Source organism: Centroberyx affinis, unplaced genomic scaffold (genome assembly GCF_046629955.1).
Source record: "Centroberyx affinis isolate AG114_WGS23_722 - 3 ecotype Tasmania unplaced genomic scaffold, CSIRO-AGI_Caff_v1 ptg005130l_1, whole genome shotgun sequence".
Lineage (NCBI taxonomy): Eukaryota > Metazoa > Chordata > Actinopteri > Beryciformes > Berycidae > Centroberyx > Centroberyx affinis.
In genome coordinates this window covers 3,544-25,869 of record NW_027282544.1, presented here as the reverse complement: position 1 = coordinate 25,869, position 22,326 = coordinate 3,544, and the positions used below count along the sequence as shown (strand labels likewise).

At 44.2% G+C, this 22,326-nt stretch overlaps 3 protein-coding genes across 4 annotated transcripts; 1 reads left to right on the top strand and 2 right to left on the bottom strand.

The window, feature by feature from the left end:
- The first annotated feature begins 1,094 nt into the window (after positions 1 to 1,094).
- On the top strand, positions 1,095 to 7,489 carry khdc4 (KH domain containing 4, pre-mRNA splicing factor). 2 transcript variants are annotated; one of them, XR_011696919.1, is made up of 14 exons: positions 1,095 to 1,222; positions 1,697 to 1,880; positions 2,007 to 2,135; positions 2,253 to 2,332; positions 2,465 to 2,517; positions 2,626 to 2,804; positions 3,123 to 3,334; positions 3,486 to 3,546; positions 4,220 to 4,277; positions 4,450 to 4,676; positions 5,124 to 5,267; positions 5,874 to 5,955; positions 6,051 to 6,136; positions 7,254 to 7,308. XR_011696919.1 is itself a non-coding variant. In XM_071546104.1 (14 exons), the coding sequence occupies exons 1-14, from the start codon at positions 1,194 to 1,196 to the stop codon at positions 7,484 to 7,486; spliced, it is 1,785 nt and encodes a 594-aa protein (XP_071402205.1). In that variant the 5' UTR covers positions 1,095 to 1,193; the 3' UTR covers positions 7,487 to 7,489. The 2 variants fall into 2 exon arrangements, 1 of the variants encoding a protein (XP_071402205.1); XM_071546104.1 differs by having other exon boundaries at positions 5,846 to 5,955; positions 7,254 to 7,489.
- A 1,032-nt stretch (positions 7,490 to 8,521) lies between these two features.
- Positions 8,522 to 12,149, bottom strand: LOC139666799 (NADH dehydrogenase [ubiquinone] flavoprotein 1, mitochondrial-like). The gene is made up of 10 exons (XM_071546118.1): positions 12,105 to 12,149; positions 11,713 to 11,789; positions 11,345 to 11,515; positions 10,303 to 10,486; positions 10,019 to 10,208; positions 9,652 to 9,864; positions 9,399 to 9,565; positions 9,209 to 9,290; positions 8,891 to 9,036; positions 8,522 to 8,732 (listed from the first exon to the last, which is right to left on the bottom strand). The coding sequence occupies exons 1-10, from the start codon at positions 12,147 to 12,149 to the stop codon at positions 8,637 to 8,639; spliced, it is 1,371 nt and encodes a 456-aa protein (XP_071402219.1). The 3' UTR covers positions 8,522 to 8,636.
- A 682-nt stretch (positions 12,150 to 12,831) lies between these two features.
- Positions 12,832 to 19,435, bottom strand: zbtb7b (zinc finger and BTB domain containing 7B). Its single transcript, XM_071546115.1, has 3 exons — positions 19,232 to 19,435; positions 16,561 to 17,627; positions 12,832 to 16,057 (listed from the first exon to the last, which is right to left on the bottom strand). The coding sequence occupies exons 1-3, from the start codon at positions 19,298 to 19,300 to the stop codon at positions 15,448 to 15,450; spliced, it is 1,746 nt and encodes a 581-aa protein (XP_071402216.1). The 5' UTR covers positions 19,301 to 19,435; the 3' UTR covers positions 12,832 to 15,447.
- Positions 19,436 to 22,326: the final 2,891 nt, after the last annotated feature.

The window sequence follows — 22,326 nt, the reverse complement described above, 5'->3', positions numbered from 1 at the left end:
ATGATGCTGTTGTCTCTCTCTGTGCTGTAAACCAGAGCAGGGGCTAGCTGGGAGGGCTGCTGGATGTTGTTCTCATCCTGTACCACAGCAGCCACAGAGGGCCCCCCTCCACCAGCAACAAGCCTTCCTTCAGGACCACAGAGGGCACCTGGGTCAGGCCTCATCCACACTGTCAGAAGATTGTCAGGCTGCAAGGCTGACAAACTTCTGTCAAGTTCATATTTTAAAAAGTGAAGAAGGCTATTTAGCATGTTATCAACTCGCAAAAGAAACACCAATATTCCCAATTGGTAGATTATACTGTAAAGATAAAGCCGGTAAGTATGAAAGGCCATGCTGAAAGAGATATTAAATATATTGGCCCCAGAGTTCAACTATGTTTTATTTAATGTTAGAATCTACTATTTTGGGACTTTTTGGCCAATTAGTTGTTTTTTTTTCTTAGATTATGTTTGACTAGCCTACAGTAAAGTGTGATGTACTGCAAGTATGCTAATTAGCTAAAATTGCCACAAACACAGCATCCCTGCCAGCTGACTTGCTACATATGATTACTATACAACATTAGCTTGCATTTGTTTGTATTTTGAGCAATGACACAATGCAAAACCCTCTGACAAGAAAGTCCTTAGGGATCCCAGAACAAATCAATACACAAATAAAATCCATAAACACCCCGTTTAAAAGTAATGTGCAGACAAATCTGCAAGACGCGCATAGGCTGGTAGACATTGTAATAAAGTTGTTGGAGCCTACCGTGACTATCAGTGAGAAGTCCTGTAATTTATTTGGTCATGAGCTCCGTGCTGCTGCTCGAGGCTCCTTCGCTGGAAAGTTTGACCCGACCTCGCGGCCTCTGCCTCCTCTAGAGAATTCGTCAAGGGTGGCAGGGAGGCGGTGAGAGACGGGCCAGGGCAGCCAGGTGAGGCACCATCACACCTGGGCTGAGGAGGATTTTTGTGATGCTCCAAGGCGTGCTACGCTTGCTTGGCGGGGGAAAGCTGGTATCTCGCGCCCTCTCGTGGCAGCATCGAAGCCGAATCGAATCCTCGCAAACAACATCCACCGGAAGCGGAAACAGCTACGTAGCAGTGGCTAACAACATTTTGGACAAGCTGAGTGTAGGAGTCAGTTGGACATTTTTCATTTTTATTTTTGCATTTGAGAAGAAAACGCCATAAGATAGGATATTGATGTCATTTGGTGGAACTCAAAATGGCGGGTGAGTGTGTAAATATTGACCGTTTTGTGTATTTTACTGCAGCTTTAGCCCTGCCGACCAGCTGCTTTCAATCAGCTGGCTAGCTAACGTTAGCTAGTTAGCTTATATAATCATGGCGGAGTGTTGTAGGTTGCTGCTGCGCACTGGCTGCCGCTGGTTAGTAGTAAGATGTTCAGAAAGATCTTTTCGAGAAATGCATTATGATTTATGATTAACCTGTATGTGGATTCATATGAAAGTTCAAAACATGCCACAACCACCGGAGGGATCAAGAAGTAAGACTCTAAGTTAGATCACATCCCCAAAACATCAACAATAACATTAGCGAAGGACGTTAGCTGGTTAACGATAGCTAGTTTTGAGGTAGTTTGGGACTATTAGTAACTGAATCAAACGTTAACTGAAAAACCCTTCTTTTCTCCCCATTAATCAGACTCACATTGTCTCTCTCTGATGTCTGTCTTTTTGTCCTAGCCGCCGCAGCAAATGGGACCAGCCCGGCCCAGGGTCTGGTCCTGGTAGGATGGGGGAGGCTGAAGCTGCACCCACTGGGGCTCTGGATGCAGCAGCTGCTGTGGCTGCCAAGATCAATGCTATGTTGGTAGCCAAGGGCAAACTCAAACCATCACAGATAGGCATCCCAGGACCACCTGATAAGGTAAGGCTCAGAATTTTACATAAATCTAAATGTGTTCAATCTCTTGAACACAGGAAGGACATGCATAATAGATTTGAGACTTTATGCTAAAGTGACATATAGCTCTCTCGTCCTTTCTTTATTCAGGCTATGGGAGTTGGAAAGCCTCAGATGCCTACGAAAGCCAAGGATGATCTGGTGGTAGCAGAAGTTGAGATCAATGATGTGCCACTCACCTGTCGAAATCTCCTGACACGCGGCCAAACACAGGATGAAGTGAGCAGCAACACTGAGAATCAAAGCCTGTAGATTTAAATTCAGTGCTAGGCATGTGGATTATTTTCCACTGCGTTTGTGGAGTTTTTATGTGTTCCTCCTATGGTCTGTCTTCAGATCAGCAAAGTGAGCGGTGCGGCGGTTTCCACTAGAGGGCGCTACATGACAGCAGAGGAGAAGGGCAAAGCACCAGCAGGGTGAGTCCTGTCTCCTTCACACAGACTCATGAGTAACTTCTGTTTGCCATTTCAATAACTAACCATGAACACAAGCTGATCTTCTGTCCAGTATTGTCATGTCAACACAACTTTTCTGCTCACTCCCCACAGGGATCGACCTCTGTACCTGCACGTCCAAGGCCAAACTAGAGAGCTTGTCGACCGTCAGTACTTCTCTGTTAACCTTATCTTATCTGTCATAGAATAATGAATGCATGTTTTATATAGCCTTCAGTTAGAAAGGCTAATGCTTTCTTTCGCTCTCTCTGCAGGAGCGGTGAACAGAATAAAGGAGATCATCACCAACGGTGTGGTGAAGGCTGCAACTGCCTCATCATCCTCTTCATCTTTCTCTCCCAGTGGAGCTACAGTCACAGTTTACCAGCAACACAACCCACCTCCACCCTCACTGCCCCCCATGACCCATCACAAACCACACTTTCAGTCAGGGGTAAGACAGTTCCCCTTTCTTCATTATACCTCTTGTGAACTCAGATGATGTCCATACATAAAACATGGCAATCAGGGTGGGTAGCTAACTCTTTTAGGCCACCTGCCACTTCAAAGCTTACCAGGCCATTTCAGTGTTTTGCCAGTCAAATACATTTTTAGAAAGGAAAAAAAAAACTTCAAATGAGAGATGGCTATCTGCCAAAGCAGCTGGTAGAGCAGACAAACCTAAACCAGTCAACATTTACCAGCTTGTGCGAACTACCCACAGTGAGGACAATACTTAAGTTTATGCCCTTATGTTGTCTTTTCCTCTCAGATGCACTATGTTCAAGACAAACTGTTTGTGGGTCTGGAGCATGCTATCCAAGGGTTTGTGGTCAAAGAGCGGGTGGAGGGTCCTGGCTGTTCCTACCTGCAGCACATCCAGGCCGAGACTGGGGCCAAGGTCTTCCTCAGAGGAAAAGGATCCGGCTGTCTAGAGCCTGCCTCCGGACGAGAGGCCTTTGAACCTATGTACATCTACATTAGGTGGGTGTGATCCTGTGAATTAATAGAGATTAGAAACCATGTTTCTCAAAGAGCTGGTGCCAGCATATGCAATAGTGTGACCTTGCTACAAAGGGTCTTTTGCAACAGTGTGGGCTTCCTAGATCTGATTGCAGTCTTTTTTTCTCGTCAGTCATCCTAAACCAGAGGGACTTGCAGCAGCAAAAACCCTGTGTGAGAACCTGCTTCAGACGGTGAGCAATTTCCTGATACCGTGACATGATTAACCATGATCTTTATCCAGTTGCAACATTTGTGCTTTTATATTCCACCCACAAATGATATTCTGAAGTACTTTGAAATTTAATAAAATAGTGTCCAACTCCCCAAATCAAAAGCTATTGTTTTTGCCAGCCCCTTCTGTTCTCAAAGCTAAAGATCATTGGCAATGAACTTGAAAAACACCTGCATTTTCTTCCGGTATTAACGGCGCCATCTTCTACAGATGTACGATTTAGATTGTACCTACCTGCACATGTGGTGTCTGGTTTGTCAACTTGGTGGCCCTCAAGCTCAACAAGCTTCATGTCACCTGATTGTAGTTGTGATAATTTATAAACCACAAGTGTTGGTGGCAGCAGAGTGAAACAACACGCTACATGAGAAAAATAAAATGGCCCACTGCATGCCCTGAAGAGGGGTAGAAGGTGAATGTGTGGTACCACCAAGGGGAGTAAATGAGGGGCACAGAATGATTTGACATAGACCTGAAGAGTTCTAACTATTACAGTTACGGTTTTTAAAGTAACTTTTTCCTCTGAAATACTGTTGTGCATTGTGTTCTTGTTTGTTTCTTTATAAATAGTTTTATGTTCCTTGAACTAGTTTGAAGCCTTGTCTGTAGTGGGTCTCTTTCTCTTTCTATAGGTACATGCAGAGTATTCTCGCTTCCTCAATCAAATGAGTGCTATGATGCCAACACAAGGTATACAGCAACTGCTTGTCTGTCTTTGGTCTAGCTTTCGCTTTTGGTTTGGGAATATACTGTAGTTTGCTTCAGCTAAAAACTTTGTCTCATTAATCACTGAATGTGGGATTTTTAGTAGCCATGGAGAGCGATGCTGACATGATCTGTTGCCCTCCTCTTCCTCCTTCAGGCTTCATACAGCCTCCAGTGGTGAACGGGATGCCCCCCCAGCCTCCTTACTACCCCCCTGCTGGGTTCCAGCCGGGCTTCCCCATGCCTGTACCTCCCCCTCAACCCCAACCTGTCCCCCCACCTTACACTGGGCCCCCTCCCATACCGCCCGGGGCACCCGCAGGTGTGCCCCCCCAGTATCCTCTCCCCCTGGCCCCTGGCCCCGCTCCTGGCACTTTACCACAGGTAAGACTCGGGCCAACATATCACTAATTTATATAATTTAGAGTTGCATTCCAAAATGACAGATACACATTTAATGGATATCTAAAAACACATATTCTTACAAAATGATTGTTGGCACAAAAGTAAATCATATTATGTGTTACTCTTTAAGTCATCTTAACACCTTTGCTCATAAAGTTTTGTTTTTGTGGATTTTTGAAGTGTTGACTGATAAATTCCAGGTATATTAAGTGTTTTGAAATTAAACCTTTCATATCTTTTGTCCATCTCATAATCAGGCTCATAAAAAGCAGAGGAATTTATCATGTTTCATATGAGTTTGGAGATGATTCACCGCATGCATTTTACATGTAACCATGCATAGTGATAACTGATTGGTAATTCTAACTTCACTTATAGACACTTTATTGAATTGTTCTGATATTTCTTCACTCTCTCTCTCTCCAGAATCTTCCTCCTGTCCCCTTTCCTCCATCGGCTGCAGCGCTACCCAAAGGTCTGCTTCCTGCCGCTCCAACCAATCCACCACAGAAGAGACGCTTCACAGAGGAGGTACCAGACGAGAGGGACAGTGGCCTACTGGGATACCAGGTGATCAGCAGCTCTCTCAGCTCTAAGCTTAGAGACCCTCATCACTCTTTCCTTGTGTTTAGTTTTCACTTTAGTTTTCTCCTCTCAGCCTCATGGCCCCCCTCCCTTGTTATTCCTGTTTTTTGTTTGTCTCTCTGCGCTTTTACTATTGGGCAGTATGCCTGCTGTGAGTCGGGTTCGTCAGTTGTTATTCTGTCTTCACAGTCTGCAGTGTATCCGTTTGTCAAGACCATTTTATCCCCTGTCCCTTCTACAGATTCATAAGAGTGAATGTTTTATGTATATGGTTTGAGATTATCGTGGCCTGTTTCTTGTTAATTCACTCATGTGTTTCTGATGGAAATATGGAATTTCAGCAAAAGGTATTATTTACAATTAGGTTAATGTATTTTTTGTAGTGGCAGAAAAAATATATTGTAAACAAAGCAGTTGAGTATTAGAATAACCTACAATGACAAATCTTATCAGTTTGTTGATAGTGCTATAGTTATAAGTCATATTTGTCAGCACAGATGTTTAGATAAAGGGTTTAGTTGAGGATGTCTGCTAATCGTGCCTGTGTGTTTTTCTGCTCATAGCATGGACCCATTCATATGACTAATTTAGGTGCAGGCTTCCCAGTGGGCAGCCCCGAGACTACAGGACCCCCACCACCGAGTTCCTCTGGCCCGCCGAGTGAGAGGGACAGGTACAGAGACGTGTTTTTTTTTTTTTCTTTTCTTGGATGTGCAAGGGTCAAGAGTCATAGTTGACTCACACTCTGTCTCTCTCTCTGTTCTCCAGTAGGCAGCTAATGCCTCCACCACCCATGCCTGTGAATGGAGTGAGACCCAAGATGGAGGAGAGGAGGGCACTGCAAGGCCCTCTGGGTAAGGGCATTATCCCATGGATTGACAAATCCCTGCCCCAAACCCACAGTTCCTGATTGTGGACTGTGCCCCATCATCTCACCCTGGACCCATGTATGGCCTTAATGTAGAGCAGCGAAGAGTAGAATGTGAAATTCTCCCACTTGTCCAGGGACTGCGTCTTGTTTTCAGTGGTTTTATTAAAGATTTGTGATTAGGTATATCTTTTACACAAAGCTCCGGTAGTCCTTGTAAATATGCTGTTTTCTCATTGATGTGATGAGACAAACAGTTGGCCCAGGAAGGTTCGATTTTTTTGCCGGTCTGGAATATAGAATCGCTCTGTTCTTCTGGACGTTAGCCTGTTAGTCCCTAACCCCAACCCCCCATACACACACACACACACACACAGACACCCTCAACATCAAAATGGCCCTTATGATTCTTATGATTCTTACAGGACTCTGCAGCCGTGACTTGAAATCTCCAGATAGTGAGGTGGAGCTATGAGTAAACTTCTTTTGACTATTATTCTCTGTTCAGTTCTTTGAAAATAAGTCTAGGGATAAGGCTTAAAACTTTCTTTGCCATTGGACCCCCCCCCGCCCCCACCCCCCTTTGACGAGCTGTTCCATTCCACCTTACAGTCCCTTTCTGATGACATCATCAGTCTGGAGTGTCTGTAGTTTGTATGCTTTCCTCACTAACGAGAATCTCTCTTGTTTTTGTGTTTTCTCTTTTTCTCTGTGTTTTTCTTCTCTTCCATGTATCTCTGGGGTGATGCTGGATACTGATTGGGGGTGGGGCACGACTCTTCCTGTGATGCTGTCCTACCGCTCGATTGGACGGCCCTAACACTGTCGCTCCCCACCAACCAATGGCTGCTTTCGACCAATGCCCCTCCTCTACTCCTCTGCTGACATAAACTATGACTGAAATCTATTAACAATTTGTTTCTCCCAAAATGTGTTTGTACGTAATTAACTTGCACCTGTCTTATTTGGAACATATGTGGTTGTCTATGGTTGTTGCTGTTTCGTTGTTTTTGTGTCTGTTTTTCTCTCCCCATCTTCCTCTCCCTCTGTCCAAATTTGCCATCTTCTTTCTCCCTTCCCCCACCTCCCCCTCTTACTTTCAGAGCCCTCAGTGAAGCGAATGAAAACAGGTTTGGTAGCGTACGCTGGTGACTCCTCTGATGAAGAGGAAGACCACTCCACCCCCAAAGCCTCGGGGCCAGGTAACCCTGGGGCCGTTCCCCTCATCCCCACCTCCTCAGGCTGGACACAGGGGTACCGCTGCCCTCCTCCGCCACCCCCTCGTGCTAAAACACAGGCACAGCAGCAGCCCATGCCTTTCTGGATGGCACCTTAAGACGGGATGGGGCCCAATGCGAAGCTAACCCCCCCCTCAGTGCTTTGTGCAGCCCTGTCCTACAGGATGTTGACCCAAACTGAGCCCATCTCTCAACACTCATCACCCATTCCTTGATTTTCTTCTATCATATGGATGACTTCATTAACAACTATGTTGTTCACAGCATCATTTTAGTACTTGGGTCCAAATGGACATCGCTGACGTTTTAGAAAGAAAACTACTCATGTTTGGGTTTCCTCTGTGCACATGCTATAGTTTGAAGAAGATGAACATTTGCAAGTCTGATACCCCAAACTATTTTGTGCATTCATAGATGGTCAGTTGAGTGATATTCTGCCTCCAGTTTTATTTGGTTTGGAATGATACCCATGCCAGATGAAGTGTTTGAATATAGTTTCTTTGTAAAAAACAAAAAAAAACAAAAACAGTTTCACCGGGTAATGATGTTGTACATCACTGACCACCTTTTCATTTTTATCCCCAGTACAACTTTTCCTACTTTCTCAACCCCCTTTCCTTTCCCTGTCCAAATGTGTGATACCATCCTTTGCTATTCTTGACTCTTTTTGTACAGATCATATTGGACTAATGTGTAGTAAACCAGTTGAATTTATTTCATGCTTTTGTGAAATAAATAAACTTAATTTATTGCTGTGTTTCAGTCTCTGTTTTTCATTGTCTTGTGTATTTTTCTTATGTGGATGGATGATATTCTATTCTGTCACAGTCTATGGAATATGCAAAAGATCATTATCAGTTGAGTCTGTTACATCTGCCAAATATCTGAGCTGTCAGCACCTCTGTATGTCAAACTATAGATTCATTGGCAAACTGTTAATGCATAATTTATGATACAAAATGCACTACTCATCCCCATGTCAAAAAACAGCCAGCACGATGACAGCAGTTTTTGCAATGATAAATATCAAAGACAAATTGAAGGAAACAGCAGCACAAATGTGTGTAATATAGCGTAAGAATTCATAAGACTTGCATTGTGCATAGTGTAAGAACAGAACAAAATTACACTAAATTGTCTCTGCACAAATAAAACATCATGTAATATAGCATAAGAAGATATATGAACCAGTCAGTAAGCAATAGCACTGCTATAAAGCAATCAGTGCTGAAATCAACACATTCAGTTTCAGATCATCTCGATCACTGGCTCTCTAGGAGGATTATTCTTGTTATGCTGAGCGATGCGACTCTCCATGATTGGGCGGAAGTGGCGGATCAGTCCCTGTAGAGAAATAAAAGGATGAATTAAGAGGCAAAAGTGGCTGTTGAAATGTAAATATTGGTGTCTATACTTCCAGCTTCACGTGTCAGCTCAGTCCTGCAGTTACATTTGGTCTCATGTCTGTTGAATAGTTAATAGTACAGTGCAGGAGATGTCACCTGTACAGGCCAGGCAGCGCCGTCCCCCAGGGCACAGATGGTATGTCCTTCTATCTGCTTGCTCAGCTCCCAGATCATGTCGATCTCTGAAACGGCCGCCTCGCCTTGCACAAACCTCCACATCATCCTGTCCATCCAGTCCACTCCTACGGTGAGATGAGGAAGAGACAAAAGAACAGGCACAGCGGGAGGACAGAGACAGTATGTTAGATATTTGGCTACTTATACAAGGGAAAGGCTGAGGTGATGAAGCGTTGAACAGCATGTTGTTACATTGAATGGTGCATTTCTATCAATAGAAGTTGTGCAGTGCCTTACCCTCTCTGCAGGGGGTGCACTGGCCACAGCTCTCATGTTTGTAGAACTCAACCAAACGTGCAATGGCTCGGATCACATCAGTCTGGTGCAAAAACACATTTTACAGATTGTTTGACACATCTTACTTTTTAGGGTCACAGATGGTACGGTGTATTGCTTCATGAATATTATGTAGGAATTGTTAATTTACAGATTTATCCATGACGATGATGGCAGCGGTGCCCAGCGCTGTCTCTGCACGGACCAGGTCATCAAAATCCATCAAAACATCATCACACACGTGGCGAGGGATGATGGGAGTGGAGGAGCCCCCCGGGATTATTCCTAATAGATTGTCCCAGCCGCCCCTCACTCCTCCTGCACCAATCATACGACAGGAGAGAGGAAGTTATGTCAACATCTCATAAAATATAAATATCAACAGAGCGGCGGACTGTACACACCTGCGTGTCTGTCTATGAGCTCCCTCAGAGGAATAGACATCTCTTCCTCCACTGTGCATGGCGTGTTCACGTGACCAGAGATGTTGAACAGCTTCGTCCCAGAGTTCCTCTCCCTCCCAAAACTGGCGAACCAAGCTCCGCCCCGGCGACAGATCGCAGGCGCCACGGCAACCGTCTCCACATTGGAAACTGTCGTCGGGCATCCAAACACCCCTGAAGGGAGAGAGATGCAAAAGCTGTGAATAAACACCTGAAACTGTAATTACAATGTAAACCTATTGTAGCGTTTGTTAAACCATAACTAGCCCCAGTGGGAAAAGGGATGCAAAGACGAAGTGTTTGAGGTTGCGGTGCTTTTTTTTCTCACCTATGTCTGCAGGGAACGGTGGTTTGAGACGGGGTTTCCCTTGCTTGCCCTCAAGTGACTCGATGAGCGCAGTCTCCTCCCCACAGATGTAGGCTCCTGCTCCTCGCATCACAAACACGTCAAAGTCGTATCCCGAGCCACAGGCGTTTTTCCCTATCAGCCCTGCATTGTATGCCTCATTAATTGCCACCTGTTCGAAGAGAAGAGAGAGGTGAATACGACATAAGCTACACCAAGTCGGTGTAGTCAGACTAGCAATTCCATCCATCATGTTTATTGTGTACCTGTAGATTGGATGACTCATTATAAAACTCTCCTCTGATGTAGATGTATGCAGCCCGGGCCCCCATGGCTGCCCCGGCCACCAGGCAGCCCTCTATCAGCTTATGGGGGTCGTGACGCATTATCTCACGGTCTTTACAGGTGCCTGGCTCCCCCTCGTCAGCATTCACCACCAGGTACTTAGGCCTATAGGACACAGGAGGGAGGAAATGTACAGCAAGCAGCCTTCAACACACTGTAATCACTGGTGTGGACAGTGATACACGCCTATAGTCTGTCTGGCAAATCAGACCTTGAACCCGTTATAGGCATCGTCCCACTCTTTTCTTCTTCTGATGTATATGTTGTATGTATATGATGATATATGATGTAGTATGTACAGTATATATGATGTAGTATGGTATATAGTGGTGTACACTACCATTATCTCAAGACCATTTTGATCTAACGGCTTTTGCCTAAATGCTTGAAATGTGTTTCTTAGACAAATATAAATAGTGAAGTTGATGTCTATGTATGAATTTTTTTCCAAAGCCTTTGCTTTTCCATCAAGGCAAAGAGTGGCTACTAAAAGAAACTAAAATATATACTGTATATATATATATATATATATATATATATATATGTATGTATCTTTACTATTATTCTAAAATGTGTAAAATAGTAAAAATTGTGTAAAAAGTGTGGTGTGTCCAAACTTTTTGACTGGTAGTGTATATGATGATGTAGTATGTATATTCATAGTATTCCCATGATGTCACATGCATTTTCTACCAATATGGCGCTTCAATACTACACAGCAATACACACAGCTCATTGGCTGTGTTTGTAATTTGATTGTAATCGCCTGTTAATTTATTACAATCACTTGTTATTTTTTTTTTTACAAAGATGGCCGTGTGGTGATGTAACAGAATACTATGAATATGATGCAGGTGGTATATGTTATATAGTGATGTATGTATATGATGGTATGTAAAGCCCTTTGAGACATGCTTGTGATAAAGGGTTATATATAATTTAACATCTCTGCCTCTCTGTTACCTGCCATCGCTGGGCCTGTTCATGAAGCTCCATTTCATGCCGGTGGGGAAGCCAGCTCCCCCTCTGCCCCGAAGCCCGGAGATTTTCACCTCATTCAGGATCCAGTCTGCTCCCTTCAGCACGATCTCCTTAGTCTTGTACCAGTCTCCCCGTTTGAGCGCTCCCTTCAGTCTGGTGGGAGGAGAGAGAATGGCAGAAAAGGCAGAAAAGGGAGAGAAGGAGATTTCCATTGAGCTCCGGGTTACTAGAGAATGGGTAGAATGGTTTGTTTTAACAAATGTAGCACTGTGTATTGACCATTACTCCTAATGACAAATACATGGAGAAAAGGTTGAAAAACGGTGGAGTTTTCCTTTAAATGTTTTCACCTCCAGTCATGACGGCCATATAGGTTTGTGAATATTCGGTCTTGGTCACTCAAAGGGCCAAACTTGGTCTTTTTTGGCTTCTCCTGGTGACAGAGAACAAGAGAAACAGCGAGTGTAATTCAGAGAACACCCATGCACAATAATGTTACTGCAAAGATGGATGCATGTGAATTAGAACTGCCAAATTCTCACTGGATGAATATGCCTATTAGCCTACTTGATGTGTCAAAATCTTATCTTTCAGCACAGCGTCTTCATATTGAACACTCGCAGATGGGCATGTGGGCTGAGTTTCATATTCCTGTTTATAATGCTGAGTTAACGGGAACACAGCCTACCTGTGGCTGCGCTGCAGTGCTGTAGGTTAGACGCGGGCCACAATGACGCGCCGCAGCGGAGCGCGCGCCAGCGGCCCACACCATCCGACGAACCAGCATCCTACGGAAAACAACCCCAACTTACTGCAGACTATTTAACACTTAATACGTGCCTTTTAATTGAGATGCATGTATGAAGGCATGTATTTACCAAATACGGCACCGACGTGGCTAGTTCTCTAAAACTGACGTAATCTGACGTAACGCTACTCACCTCGCCAGAGATGTTGGAGCCAGAGTCGAGGATGTGACTGATGGCTTGGAGATTTAGGCTGCCCTTCCTGCCTGGGTCTTCGTTTGACCTCTCATAAAACCAAAACGGTGTTTGAAACCTTTGCTCTGTAAAAAAGACCCGGTGTCGTAGGCCTGTTGGTTAAAGTCTAATTAAACTAATAGGATTAACCAACTACGCAACATCCTATCCCAGCTGCCCTTGCGGTGCGCATCAGGTGTCAGCTTGGGCCTGAAGGAGGCCACACACACACACACACACACACACACACTGACCTTAGATTACCTTACCTACCTACCTCCCTCCCTATGTGTGTAAAACATAATCAAACAATGATACTGACAAAATTACCTAAAACATTGAGGACACATACTGTATATAGTACGCTTTTTTGCTACTGTAAAATTATGTTTAAGCCTAAAGTAATATTTCAGTCTAATGTTTAAGACTAAGTCTTAAACATTAGACCCATAACCTATAACCACAGAAACCAATAACCACAGAAAAACGCCAAGGTCAGGTATCTTTATTTATTTATTTTCTTTACATTAACTGAAACAAATGATGGGAAAATGAATTCATATCTCTGAGAAGGTCCACTAAAAACTGAAAGACAAAAATTGTATCCCTGATAGCGGGGTCTCTATTCAAACCAGACCCCATGTCCCTTCACCGAAGCCAAGAAAACAAACAGCTCACATAGAAACACACACTTCACAGCTGGCATCTGGTTTACCCTCATTCATTCACAAAGCTCTGACTGGGAGTACCAACACCCTTCATATACAGGACCGACCCTCACACTGCTATTCCAGTGTGACAGGTTTTCAGTTTTTTTTAACCACACAATAGGTTGAATTCATTTGGTTTTAAACTTCAAATGGTATAATACAAAATCTACAAAATCTAATGTTTTGAAACTATTGGCCCTATATTTATATGAAGAGTGTCAATAGCCCTACAACACCAAACAATTTTATTTTGTATAATCAGTTAGTGCATTGCTCAAGATTTCCTGAGAATAGTTGCAGCACAAAAAAAAAAAAAAATCCAAGGCAACTTCACCCCAATATATATTATATTTGACTATAACTCTGTACTAATATGCAGGAGGAAGAATATTCAATGTATTTGGGAAATTAAGGATTTGTTATTTTCTATTTCTATCTTACAATCTTAAATGATACTGAGTGAGTTCATGGACTAGATATTGAAGAAGAAGGTCAAACAAAAAGCTCGAAGCTCTCAAATTTCATAGTGCAAATAAATCAGAAATTAAAATTTAGTTTTTTTTTTCTACACAGCAAGGAGTGGATAGTGCACACAAGCCCAGACCAGCACTACTGCTACAGCAGGTTCTGGCTACAAAGGTTTCAAGAGAATTGGAAGTAAAAACAAAACTGCTGTCATTTAAAGATGTATTGATTATGATAATGCAAAGCAGAGCATTACTCCCTGCAACAGGCCTTAATGGCTACTGGTCTCTTGGCTATCCAGGGAAAGCATGATGAAACGAAAAGGTTTTTGGTCTAAGATACAAGATGATGAACTCAACATTAATGGCCCCTTAGAGTCAGCGGTGGCCGAACTGAAAGAGCCGTCATGCAATGACACGTCATACAGTACTGTACATGTTGAATTAACGACTGAAAAGCACATGCTGCTCCACACATCAAGTGAAAATGTCAAACAGCAAAGTCATGACAGTCGTTTTGTGTTCCAGCTACAGAGAAGGTTTTGACCTTCTGACTCCTCTCCCCTCTTTGCTCCGTTCCCTTCTCTCTACCCCGGAGGATGGAATGTGCCTGTTTTATTGCGGTACCTGACGGGGTTAAATGTGCAAAGAATGCATAAGAGGAAGAATTGCCAACAGAAGACACATAGCCCATAAAGGGCATTCAGGTATATGGAGATGTTGAACCAAAATCCTTAGCGCAAATGCAGCGTCTCATAAGACTCCAAGAGATTCGGACCAGATCAGAAGTGGACCTTGGTCTGTGGGTCACTGTGTCCAACCCTGGATTAGGTCTCAAAATGAGTTTCAACAGAAAAGCCATAATAAATAACAATAAATAAATAAATACAGAAAAAAGGGCAAGCCATCTTATTCATTCCCTCTCCTTGCCCCCTTTCTATTTTTTTTTGCAAACAAGGAAACCAAAGGAGTGCATTGGAAGACTGAAATGCACAGGCTTCGGAAAGGAAGAATCGTCATCAACGTAAAAAGTTACATGCAAAAGCGACCCATATTTTTAAATCAACAACTACTCAGTGACCCAGACTTTGTCTCTTTTGGTCAGGCATTTTACACACAGCACTAAGGCTCTGAGACACTCAAATATGGAAGCAGTTCCTTTCTCATGGCTATCAAAACAGTTGGGAAGAATCGTGGAAAGTTCTTCAAACCCAACGTTGGCTACAGTTTACCTCTCTCTTCTCCTGTTAACTTAAGATTTAAGAAAGAGTTCAACTAAAATCTTTGGTATAAGCACCGAATGAAAGGGAATATTCTTATGACTAACAAGAAAAGAGACAAAAAAAAGCATTATTGCTTACAATGCACAGAACCAGTTTGATTAATTAGACTGCATTTCTACCCAAAACCACCAGAGGTCAGTGGGTGCACAAACTCATTCTCATCACCTACGTGATATGAATTGCACCTGAATCAATACATTATGTTTTAACTAAAATATACATCTTCAAATATTCCTCCATTTCTCAGCTCTGGATTTTAGTTTGCATAGTGAAAAGCATCCCAGTAACCACACACTCAACACGCGCATGTCCAGCCAAAAAAGACAATTAAAAGAAATAGCTCAAACCTAAAATACAGAAAATTAAACAACAAACTGAAAATAAATTTTAAAAGACAAATGAAATCAAATGCCAAGAGCCAGGAGACAAACATGTAAAATAACTCTGAAAACCCGTTTTCCATTTTTTTTCTTTTCATATCTTTTAGTTTTTTTTTTTTAAGCGCTCTCTAAGTGTGAGCAGCAGGTCATTAGTCCAGCCACCTGAGTGAGATTTTTTTTTACTGTGGATGCTTTACCACACAGACAGACAGACACACACACACACACACACACACACACACATACACACACACACACACTCTCTTCACTATTCTTCTTCATCCTCTTCTTCTTCTACTATTTCCTCTTCCATGTCACCTGCCCATCTGTCACGCTGAGCAGCAGGAGAGTGGGTTCCTCCTGGATCCTCTTCCTCCGCCTCTCTGGCCCCTCGCAGGCCTCGGAGAAGCAGCTCAGGATACACCCCCAGCCTGTGGGGCCCGAGGTGGGCCAGCGCCTGAAGGGCCAGGGACCTCTCCCTCTCCACCTCCCCCGGAAACATCAGTGGAGGGCCGGCCCCTGACCCGTTGCCGCGGGGCAGGAACACCGAGGAGTGCGCCTGTAAGGACGGGGGCTCCAGCGGGTGGGAGTGATCTCTCCCGCCTCCGTCCCCTCGGACCTCCTCGCCGTGCCCCGGCCCTCGTCTGGGCCGGCGGGTGCGTAGCTCCAGGCAGCTGTGTCCCTTGCGGTGACGCTGGAGGTGGTCCTCTCGGGCGAAGGCCTTGTGGCAGAGCGGGCACTCGAAGGGTCGCGCCCCGCTGTGGAGGGACAGGTGATTCTTGAGGTCGTAGGAGTGGAGGAAGCGGGCGGGGCAGTGGGGGCAGGGGTAGGGGCGCTCCCCCGTGTGTTTCCTCATGTGGATCTTCAACTTATCATTCCTAATGAAGACAGAGAAATAAGAAATAATAAAATAAGTTAGGGGATAGTGATAGGAGAAAGAAAAATGTGATGGAAACAGTGTCTGTGCAAGGATTGTAACAGGCAACAATAAATTAGGATTGGGCGATATGGTTGAAATCAATACCAGGATAATCATAAGGACGTTTTTCCGATATCGATTTATATATCAAAACATGGCTTATCTGTGCAAAACCATGTTAAATAATCAAATTGATGTTCATCCCATTGAACTGCATGGTAATGTTAAGGGTGATGTCAAACAAATTCCATAAAATGTTTTATACCTCATTTTGTCATTTTGTTTTTAAATAAAATTAGCTTGTTATCATCATTTAGGCAGCAGAATTGTGTATCACAATATCGTTATAATAATGATATTATTGATATGATAATATTGAATTATTTCCCGGCCCTACAACAAATCAAACCATTTTAAACGGGACATTGTTTGATGCCTATTTCATAGAAGAGGTTTCCATACCGAGTGAAGCGGACTCCACAGGCAGAGCACTGGAAGGGCTTCTCTCCTGTGTGTGTTCTCATGTGTCGGGGCAGTTTTCCCGCTCCGTGGATGATCTTCTGACAGACGGGGCACTGCTGGGGCGTCTGAGTCTTCCTCTTCCTGCCCCCTCCCACCGCTGACACCACCCCCCCTCGCTCAGCTACAGACGCAGGTATGGAGGTGGCGCCCACCAGCACGCCGTCATCGCCAAAACCCTCCATCTCTTCATCCTCTGACAGCTTGTCATTTGCGTGTGGGACAGGAGGAGCGTTGGCTATAAGGGGGCGCTCCTGCGGCCAGTGCAGCCCTCCGTTTAGTGTTGCCCCTCTCCCTGGCTCTCTGACCCCCCTGGGATCCCCATTCTGCCCCGCTTTGAGGTGATCTTCCTCCTGTTCGGGGCTGGGAGGCTGGGTGGAGGGCAGCGAGCGGATGCTGTCATGTAAAGGGGAAGGGTGAGAGAGAGGAGGGGAGGCCGGCGGTGGGTTCGCAGTCATGTGATGTGACCCGACTTTTTTCACCTTCTTTCTGTCCGTTTTCCTTCGGGACGCTTTCTCTACGCCCCTCTCTCCCTCAGCCATTCTCTCCCTCTCAGTGTGTTGGGCTCTGTGTTCCCCAGCCGTCTCCCCCTCCGCCTCCGCCGTCTCCCCCAGGATGTCTCTGCAGGCGTCCGCCACACACTGGATGCCCAGGAGCTGAGCCCCTCGCAGCACGTCTCTCATCCCGGAGCTGCGGATGGTCAGGGTGGCGGTGTAGGCGAACTCCAGCAGGGCGTCCAGGGCGTCGGGCGCCACACAGTCCAGCTGGCACACGCTGAACCCTCCGCCGCCCTCCCCGCCCCCCTCCTCCGCTCCGAACAGCCGGCGGAAGTAGAGGCTGACGGCGGCCATGACGGAGCGGTGCGTGGGGTAGCGCGCCCCGCGGGAGGTCAGCGTGAGGTCACAAAGGAGCCCCGCCCTCCTCTGGTCATTGAGGTGGGACAGGAGCTCGTTGCTGTGCTCCGGGAAGGGGATCCCAATCAGACCGTCCTCTCCTGGAGACATCGCCACCTGCAAGAACGGAGTTGAAAGGCAGATGAGTGTTAAGGCTCAGGTCTGGGCAAATTACAGTGTGGTAACTGCTTTATGCAAGTACAGCTTCAACTCACAATGGCCTTTGACTGAAAAAAACACCATATATATATGTGGTTTCTAGGAATGAGTGCACAACCTTCAGCCAGGTATATACTTTGGTTTGCGGAAAATAAATCGTCATTAGCCTGACTTAGGCAAGGAGTTCTCTTTCACGTGAAGGACACTTTTAACCGGGGCTTAGCACCAACTCTACCCCCTTATCCTCCCCTCCCCTCCCCACCTCATCGTCCCTTCTCTCCAGATTACTAAATCAGGAAGAGGCGATTTTGGCGGGTGAGATGGGGGTGGGGGAATCAGAGAAAGAGAGAGATAGTGATGACAGAGCCATCAGGAGTGTCAAAATATAAGAGCGAGAAGAAGAAATAATCATGGGAGCGGGAGAGAAACAGAATGACACGATAGATAGCGATGATGTGGAAGGGATGGGGGATTATGTAATGTAGGTGGTGTAACCAACGGACAGTAGGTTAATTCTCGTGTGATACCTTTATAGCATTAGCTGTTTGATTAAAATACCTGGAGAAGAAACAGAGCGACTGACTGAAGAGAGAGAACGAAAGGCGAGAGAGGGAGGAAGTGACAGGCTGAAGGACGTGAAGGGGGAGAGAATGACTGAAAGAATGAGGAAGAAAGAAATGGCGAGAGAAGAATTGCAGCCATTATTATTATTAATCACTCACAAATGACTAGCGAGCGTGTATGTGCAGGAAGGAAGATTTAATTTGCAGCTCAATGTTTGGTTTTCTGCCCAATCACGATGTTTACGACTTTGCAGAGAGTGAGATATGAGTGCTGCACATTAAAAGTAATATTTAGCAATGCAAGTAAACTTAAAACACCTTAACTTTCTGGCTTACTTCTCTTTCTAGAAGTAATGAGGTCTACTGGTAATAAGACCCGACAACTCCCTGCTTTGGCTCCCTAAGCTCCCACCTCACCCTCTCCACACTATACCTGCTCAACAATATCTCTCACACACCTGAGCAGACCAGATTTTCCACAAACAACCGACTCTCCAGTTCCCCCCTCCCTGCCCTTTATCTCCCTCCCATAGCAACTGGCAGCCCCCTGGCCATCCAGTAATAGTGTTCACATAGTGCCCAGAGGGCTCTGCACAACGACAGCACATTCACCCGACTAACCTGCTCCAAAACACACCCTATTAAATACACACACACACAAGCGTGGACGCATGAACACACAAACACACAGCGTGCCAACCTCTTGCTCCCCCCACCCGCCATTGTTACATTTAACCTGTGGTGCGGCGATCTTAATGCCAGCCTGTATATATATATAAAACACACACAGACACACACACTCCACCCATACAGTGACAACTACATGTACAACTACAGCCACTAAAATAAAGACTCCTCAGCTCATCCTTCCTAACACTTTCACCCATCCCAAACCTTCACCTGCTGGTCCCAGCCTTCTGATCAACCCCAAACCTCCCAAACCCTCCCCACCCGTCCCAGGACGAGCTAGAGAAGCCACAGGTCAAAATGTGATCCTACCTTCCCCATTTTCATGGGCAGGGGCACTGTCATCTGGAGACGAGGCTGTGCGTGTGTCATGGCATCCATCTTTTCGCTCTTTACAAGTCCTCTCCCTCGCTTCCCCCCCTCTCTCTTTGAAAACCTTTTCACCTCTTTTTTCTCTTTTTTTCCTTCTACCTGTAAATGTTACACTTAAAGGTCTGAGCTCTTATTCAGAAGTTGGGGTTAGGCGTTCATCCTTGGGGATGTCTACCTCTTTCGCACATTGTTTCGCTCGCTCTCTTCCTGTTGCATCAAAAGAGGGTGCACAGTGACGAAGATAGATTAAGAGATACCCCTCCCCCCCGGTCGCCTACGCGCCCCTCTCTCCAAAACCCAACGGCCCATTTTCCGAACACTTTCCGATAAACATAATTTCCTGGCCTACCTGTCCCTGATCAGGACCTTGTTCAATAAACACATGGGTAGTTTCGGTTGTCATGGCGGGACCATGTATGTACAGAATCTTCATAAATAACACCCATGCTCTTTTTTGATTCACCTTCTATGCGTATCAACATCAGAACACACACATCAGTTGAACTTTTGGCTTCACAGGAAGGAAAACAGACACCCAACCAAAACATATCTGAAATACTTAAACTCAACCAATTTTTTGGCAATTCAGAGTAACCATGTAAGAACCAAAATCATATTGGCATTATGAGTCATATTACACCAAGGAACAAACATTCAGGTAGGTACAATATGAGTTTAAACCATATTACATCATACCACAGACATTTGCTCAAACTGCCGCAGCATGCTGTTCATCTGAAACCTAGACAGGCTAAAACAAAACTATAAACAGCTATGACCTCTACACCAGTTATGTACTGCACATTTCATTTATCAAGCCAAAAACATTTTCATGAAAATGATTTTTTCAACTCAGTGATGGGACAACCACTGTGAGCGAAGAGGGAAGGAAGTTAAGGGGCACATGTTTGATTGGTCTCCTTTTTTGTTTGTCTTTTTAAAATCATAAACGGATGTAACTTAACATGCTGGAAAAAGCAGTAGAGGTGCGGTGAGTCAACACTAAGGGAAAGTTCAAAATCCCATTGGAAAATCACCACCTCAATAAGAACAGGGCAAAGTGTGTGTGCATCCCTTGACCTTGTATGTGTACAGTATGTTTCATCACAACTAGACATGATAATGGATCTGAATGTCATATGATAGTATCAATGACTTAAGTAATCGTTGTTTAAATGTATCAACAGCCAAACACAATTGATTCTGCTTATTATGTGCATAAATGAACAATACAGACATACATTCGCTCATGTTTTGTACGATTTCAAAAATTTCCTTGTTGAGGGAAACGTCAGTAGAAGCCGAAATATAGAAAGCTTTGGTAAAAGAGAGCAGAAAACAAGACAAAAAAAGGGGTATAGGAGGAGCACATAGCAACCTGCATAAAATTTCCGGCATAGAAGAAAAAAAAAAAAACACATCATGGGTAGTTGGTGGTTCGAGCTTGTTATTTTAGGCATATTCCTTAGAACGGGGACGTGTTCGGAAAATAATAGATGAAGTTGAATTGATTCCTATCAACTGAACGCCTGTGAGTCACTTAATAATGGCACACCCTGAAGTACACATGCATACACACACACACCCAGACACAACCACACACACACAAAATTGCACTGTTCATATCCCAATTTCTCTTTCTTTGTCACCTTCTTTGTGTTTTTTGCCAACCAAGGACAAGTCTGCATAAGTTGCTGAATCCAGTAACACATTGCAACTAATGTTTAAACACCCGACAGGCAGATACCACAAGCACATTTTCACATGCATACAAAAACAATAATGTTAGTTTACGAGCACAGAAGTATATGTAACTGTTAGTATAAAATATAATTAATGTGTCAACAGCATGCCGTTTATTCATGTTAATTAGCATTCAATAGCTTAAAGTCAAATAATTGATATCAACTGTTTGCCTTTAGGTGTGTGTTAACTGTCATTCTCAATCTTGCCAAATCATAAAACAGCACAAAATGCTTATTGAAAAATATCCTAACCGTTTACACTTTGACATTCTTTCACATTTTTTGTTTTTATGTTATACGACCAACATTTCTCTCTTGTCGTTTTTTTTTTTGGCTACATTCTCACCTCCCACTCTTCTGTCGACAGCGGATTTCACCTCCTCTGCGACTTTACGGTTTCCTCATCCCTTGCTTTCACTATGTACGTCACCCTCTTCCTCTCTCTTCACATGGAGGAGTTATTCACTGATAAATAAATACTGTTCATATTTACAATTCTTTAATCATTAAGTTTTTATCTAATTGCTGAGGACAATTGGCATTAACCTTAAAGTTAGGCTTCATTTATGCATTACTCAGCTGTACGACCAGGCAGCTAAATAAGGCACGAATCAGAAGAAATGGCAGGTTAGTAGAGCGTCCACCAAGGATTCATTTTTCAGAAAATGGAAACTTAAATCCAGCACAATGTCTGTCAATAAAATATTCACTTAAAGCATGCACTATAATGGCTTGGTAGTGCAACCCCTGACAAAAAGAGACTAGTTTATGAGGGGGTCTGGAAAATTACAGCTACAGCATTTACCACACGCACACACAAAGATTTATTCTTCAGTGTAAAAGGTTATATCCCACCATGTCTATATCATTAAATTCAACTGCATACACTTGGCCTGCGTGATCACTAGAACTCCTCTCACATGTTCAAGTATGTTAGTATTATTTTTATGGCTCTTATTTTCCGTTAAAGCCTGTAAGTTTTCCCAATCCACCTCAATTATATCAGGCCCCAGTGCTAAGGGGGAAAATATGACTTTATACTATTCACAGAAAACTGTGGCCGAGAGGGAGAAGGAGAAATGCTCTTATGAATTCTGATGTCAGATGTTTTCCAAAGTGCTTGTCCGTGTGCATGTGTGTGTGTGTGTGTGTGTACGCGCACATTGGTGAATGTGAGCAAGTATGGTTGTATGTGATGCCAAGTTTTCTCAGTGCTTGAAATGTCAGAATAGCTACAATATGGACAATTCTGAGACTTTGACAAAGTTACAAAAAATAAAATGTGAAAAA

Excerpts from the sequence above, each read along its gene's own strand:
- khdc4 (XM_071546104.1), top strand. The coding sequence starts at position 1,194 with ATGTCATTTGGTGGAACTCAAAATGGCGG. Across the intron at positions 2,518-2,625 it reads AACTAGAGAGCTTGTCGACC|GAGCGGTGAACAGAATAAAG; the intron begins GTCAGTACTTCT and ends CTCTCTCTGCAG. Across the intron at positions 4,677-5,123 it reads CTCCTGGCACTTTACCACAG|AATCTTCCTCCTGTCCCCTT; the intron begins GTAAGACTCGGG and ends CTCTCTCTCCAG.
- LOC139666799 (XM_071546118.1), bottom strand. The coding sequence starts at position 12,149 with ATGCTGGTTCGTCGGATGGTGTGGGCCGCTGGCGCGCGCTCCGCT. Across the intron at positions 10,487-11,344 it reads AACAGGCCCAGCGATGGCAG|GCCTAAGTACCTGGTGGTGA; the intron begins GTAACAGAGAGG and ends TGTGTCCTATAG. Across the intron at positions 10,209-10,302 it reads ATGAGTCATCCAATCTACAG|GTGGCAATTAATGAGGCATA; the intron begins GTACACAATAAA and ends CTCTTCGAACAG.
- zbtb7b (XM_071546115.1), bottom strand. The coding sequence starts at position 19,300 with ATGGATGCCATGACACACGCACAGCCTCGTCTCCAGATGACAGTGCCC. Across the intron at positions 17,628-19,231 it reads TGCCCATGAAAATGGGGAAG|GTGGCGATGTCTCCAGGAGA; the intron begins GTAGGATCACAT and ends CCGTTCTTGCAG. Across the intron at positions 16,058-16,560 it reads TGTGGAGTCCGCTTCACTCG|GAATGATAAGTTGAAGATCC; the intron begins GTATGGAAACCT and ends TGTCTTCATTAG.